Source organism: Limulus polyphemus, unplaced genomic scaffold (assembly GCF_000517525.1).
Source record: "Limulus polyphemus unplaced genomic scaffold, Limulus_polyphemus-2.1.2 Scaffold2522, whole genome shotgun sequence".
NCBI classification, from domain to species: domain Eukaryota; kingdom Metazoa; phylum Arthropoda; class Merostomata; order Xiphosura; family Limulidae; genus Limulus; species Limulus polyphemus.
The window spans coordinates 119,147-123,858 of record NW_013668132.1 but is presented as its reverse complement, the minus strand read 5'-3'; the positions used below and the strand labels follow the sequence as shown (position 1 = coordinate 123,858).

General features: G+C 31.1%; 1 protein-coding gene across 1 annotated transcript in view; it reads right to left on the bottom strand.

The window, feature by feature from the left end:
* LOC106467189 (target of EGR1 protein 1-like) overlaps window positions 1-4,473 on the bottom strand; it is a 9,195-nt gene extending 4,722 nt beyond the window's left edge. Inside the window, exons 1-2 of the mRNA XM_013927511.2 lie at window positions 4,289-4,473; window positions 2,658-2,698 (exon numbers count right to left, since the gene is read on the bottom strand). Of these exons, the coding sequence (XP_013782965.1) occupies window positions 2,658-2,698; window positions 4,289-4,402 (155 nt within the window). The 5' untranslated portion in view covers window positions 4,403-4,473. The remainder of the gene's footprint in view (window positions 1-2,657; window positions 2,699-4,288) is intronic.
* Window positions 4,474-4,712: the final 239 nt, after the last annotated feature.

The following is a 4,712-nucleotide window of genomic DNA, read 5'->3' as shown; positions in this document are numbered from 1 at the left end:
TGTTTATCTATTATTGGCTGGTAATTCCTGTTTCACCCTGTACTTATGCTTTTTATAGGAACACCAAATTTCTGTGAGAAAGCTAAATTCAAAGGGTAATGATAACATCGTTTACACTAAAGTTATGATTTTTTCATTATTACTAGTTATTAATAATACTTATAAAAGCAGATACTCTGTTTGAAACTGTCACCTCAGTGAAATTGGTTGATACCATTGTTTTAGTTTTTGAGTTATCATTTAATAATAAAAACAAGAAGCAGAAGAAAGAAGAACAAGAAATTCAAGCTTTTTACTATGATATTTACAGACATTCTTAAAACTTGTGACTCAGACATTACATAGATATTGTTATAAAAGGAAACAACTTATAGTATTGGAAAGTTCTGATGACAAGTTGAGGAGATATTTAAAATACCATTTCGATCAACAATCCGAGCCTTCCCTACATAGGCAGTACTACTGCCTGCCTGATAAGGATACATCTACAACTGTCTAGAAAAAATTTCAGAATTTTCTTTATGGTGTTTGTGGCAGACCACAAAACTCAACGTGTTATGTTGGTAAACTAATATTAAATTACAGTTGATATATAAATAAGCTTACAATTAAAACTGGTGAAAAACAACGACTTCTTGATCTGGGTTCATAATTTCAAGAAGTCATGATATAAAACGATCTGAAAACTAATATACATTCCATTACTGGTAGGTCTCATATATTTGGCATATGGCTTATGAAAGTTTCTAACAACAACAAAAAAACTAATGCAGTTGGATTACAAGATGATCCACAACATGACTTTATGAAACAAGCCAAAAAGGCACCTGACCTACATTTGTTACTTGTAGTAGTTTGTGCTTTTATAGCCTTGTGATGGTTTTACTTTCAACTGTCAGTTTGTTCTATGACTTTGAGAAGATTAATTAAATGGTCTATGTATGTATGTATATACTGTACTGTGCAAAAGTGTTAGGACAAAGTCAAAAATTAAATTTCAGGCTACTTTCAAACAACAATGGAAGGTAAATCATAGTTGAAACATCAAAATTTTTATTAAGCTTCATAGTTAGTACAACAGAAACTCAGTGGAAGTGCTTGAGTTCAGCAAACAGTTAATATTTTGTGTGTCCACCTTTTGTTTTAGTAACTGCAGACAGTCTTTCAGGCATTATTGCAACATATTTAATCAAAATGTCTTTGGGATTTTAGTCCAAATGTCTCTAATACATTCCCACAAAGTTTCTTTGGAAGTAACTTTTGATATGTCAAGTTTTTGATCTATCAAATCCCAGATTTGCTCAAATGGGTTGAGATCAGGCCATTGCATCATTTGAATGACTCCAGCAGCTTCTTTCTTAGCTAAATAATTTCTGCACAGGTTGGATGAGTGTTTGAGGTCATCTTCATGGTAGTAGAATCCTTTATCAATAATACACAAACCACTCGATATACTATGATGATTCAGTATCTGATGTTACTTGTGCTGGTCCATTATTCTATCTATTTTGCAAATATCTCCTTTTGTCTTAGCAGAAAAACACCCCCCAAACCATCACACTGCTTCCCCCGTGCTTCATGGTAAGTGCTATACATTGAGGTAAGTATCTTTCACCTTTCTTCCACTGGATGTACAACCTATGCTTTAAACCAAATATTTCAAACTTGGATTCATCCATCCATAACACCCTTTTCCAATCATCGACAGTCCAGTTTTTGTACTTTTTTAGCAAATTTCTGTCTCTTCAAAATATTTAGAGATCAAATTAAAGGTTTTTAAACTGCTACACGACCAAATATTCCATTCTCTTTGAGTCTTCTTGATACTGTAGATCTGGACACTTTTTTGTCATTTGGTACATGGTTGTTTATCTCATGCTTGAAATCAGTGGCAGTCTTACTTCTGTCCCAAAGGCTGCATAAACGAAGATACTTAACACCAGTATCATTGAGTTTAGGTGTTCTGCCTATTCCTTTCCTATTTTCAAATTCACCTGTCTCAGTATCATGATCTAGGGTGTACTTGACAGTGTGTGGGGAGAATTTCAAGTCTGCAGCAATTTGTCGGAGATTCCAACCAGCATCACATAAAGCTTTTATGTGAACTCTCTGCTCTAATGACAATTCTCTAAGCTTCTTGGGCTGTGGTATGACAACAAAACTTAATATATTGTGTTTAACACTGTTTTTATCAAGGTTTATTTGTGGAGTGCTATTAAACCAATTTCCTCTAGCATATACTGGTACCATATGCTAGCTTCTTTCTACATAGTTAAGACTCTGTATGGAGTACCATGACAGTTATTTCATACCCTAAGTTTGATCAGTATGTTCATTCAAGCAGAACCCTTATGACATGACCTTGGTACAAGTATATGGGAATTCTAAAGAATGATAAGTATTCTCACCCTGGCTCATTCAATTGTCAACAGGGATCAATGAAGCATTACCATAGTGTTGAAATTTATATTCTGTAATGGCATGGAAGAATTAGGCCCATAAAATGGAAAGAATGACAAAAATATTCTCATGTCCTAACACTTTTGCACAGTACTGTAAATAAAGACATTATTATCTCACAATTCCAGACAGCAAAGTCTATACCATTAAATATCATATTGATATTCATATGAATTAGAAAAAAATAATAATCTTACCGAGCATTTAAGTTTTTCCGGTTTCCTAGTCCACTAAGCTCCTGCATAGAGAAAAGAAATAAGGAAGATGATAAATGAATATTTAAAAAATAAATCATTAAACCAAATAAAAAATATATTAAAAAACATTCAAGCACTGGTTTTTCCATATTCCATAATTATATTCAATAAAATATCTAGAACCTTAGTTCTTATAAAATTTTAAAATATTAACTGTTGAGCTTTAGCTGGAGAGAAAACAGATTCATTTTTGGAAAGGAAAGAACCATACTTCTTTAAACAACCATGGCACAATTTATCAATAAGATGTATAGTGTTATCCAACCAAATAAACCAATTATATCATAAGATACTCATGAGTTTACTTTCTTTTTTTCTGAACTTGATTTTTGTACATTTACTAAATTAATGACACTACCATGACTCCACTGATACACAGAAAAGTACCAAAATAATCAATAATCATTTTAGAAAACTTAACAAAGACAACATCTACAAAAAACAACTCAAGACAGGCATAGAACTTCATAATAAAAGACATTTAGAGTTCAAGTTATATCAATAAAATTCAATATGAAAAGTTTTTCAAATATTATTACTAAACAGAAGTCAAAGAAATTATAATAATATAGACAAGTGACAGTAATTAGGTATATCATCATAAACATTTGTATCCTAACATTTCTTTGTGCAGCATAAAATTTGAAAGTTAATTTCACTTTCTTATTTTGATTATGCAAGGCTAGATAAAACAATATTGTCATAATTGAAGAAACTTTTAGTCATAATATATGATCACATTTTATTTGTAATTTACACTTATTAATTTAGATTACCTGTTCTTTATATGCATTAAACTGTTGTTAGTGTATTCTAACAAAGTTTATTTTATTTTAACCTCTGAAATTTATAAAAACACTTACAACCTACAATGGTACATACAGCTACTTCTAATGGTCATTTTGCTTCGAATAAAACTTACAATTAATTTAAAGCCTTTTTGCACAATATTCACCTTGACTATAGTGTTATTAGAAAGTGTTTTCGTTGTAAATGAGAATAGTAGTTTTGAATTACGGAATACGTTACAATCTCCCACGTATGCAAAATGAATGCCTTAAAAACATTTTATGTGAATTCTAACAGTAATAGGCAATTCAAGCTGATGTGAGATAACTGAAATTCATTCCATTACAGACATAACAATCCATGTAACTGATCGACATCTGTATATTACAAAATACAATTTAAATAAAAAATTATAAAACACCACAATATTTGAACTTCTTTATTTATTTTCTGACTTTTTAATGTAATACTTGGCTCAACTATTGTGTTTTAATATTTTTATCGACGGGAAAAATTAGTGTGTGTTTTGGATATATATATATATAGTTTTTATCTGGGTGATCTTAATTTTCAATTTTTCATTATTACTACTTTAGGCCTAAAGGCTAAAGCAACATTATAAATACGTCCCAATATTACTAAAAATTACTAACAGATAGCAGCAGCGTCTTGCGAACACTATACCAAAGAGTTGTGACCAAGCCTAAACTCTAAGTCTAAGCCTTTTGATATGAAATACTAAATTACCCAGTAAATACTTTATTGGTAAATAGATAGCTTACCAGATCGATGGCAACAAAATATGAATTTTTGATGGATAACAGTAGGGTTGGCCACAACTGCACAAAATTTTCTTTATTCACTTCTACAATTGGTACACTCTTGAAAAAGGCCATATTCGGCTTGGCGCGAGATTCAGGCCTCTGTCTCGATAAGATCCTCTGTGCTCGCCATGATTTATTTATGAAAATACAAAAAGTAATTATTGTTGTCAATTTCTAACTAAATATTCAAATTTGACATAAAAAATTCTCATCTTTTGCATTTTATTTTCTATACAATACAAGTACATTTCACTTGAAAATAGTATGGTAGAAAAGACAAGACTTCTAATACTACACAAGTCGGTTGTTGATTGGTAGTTATTAATAATAAGCACAAAGCTTCACAATGAGCTATCTAAACTGTATCCACCAGAGAGAATCG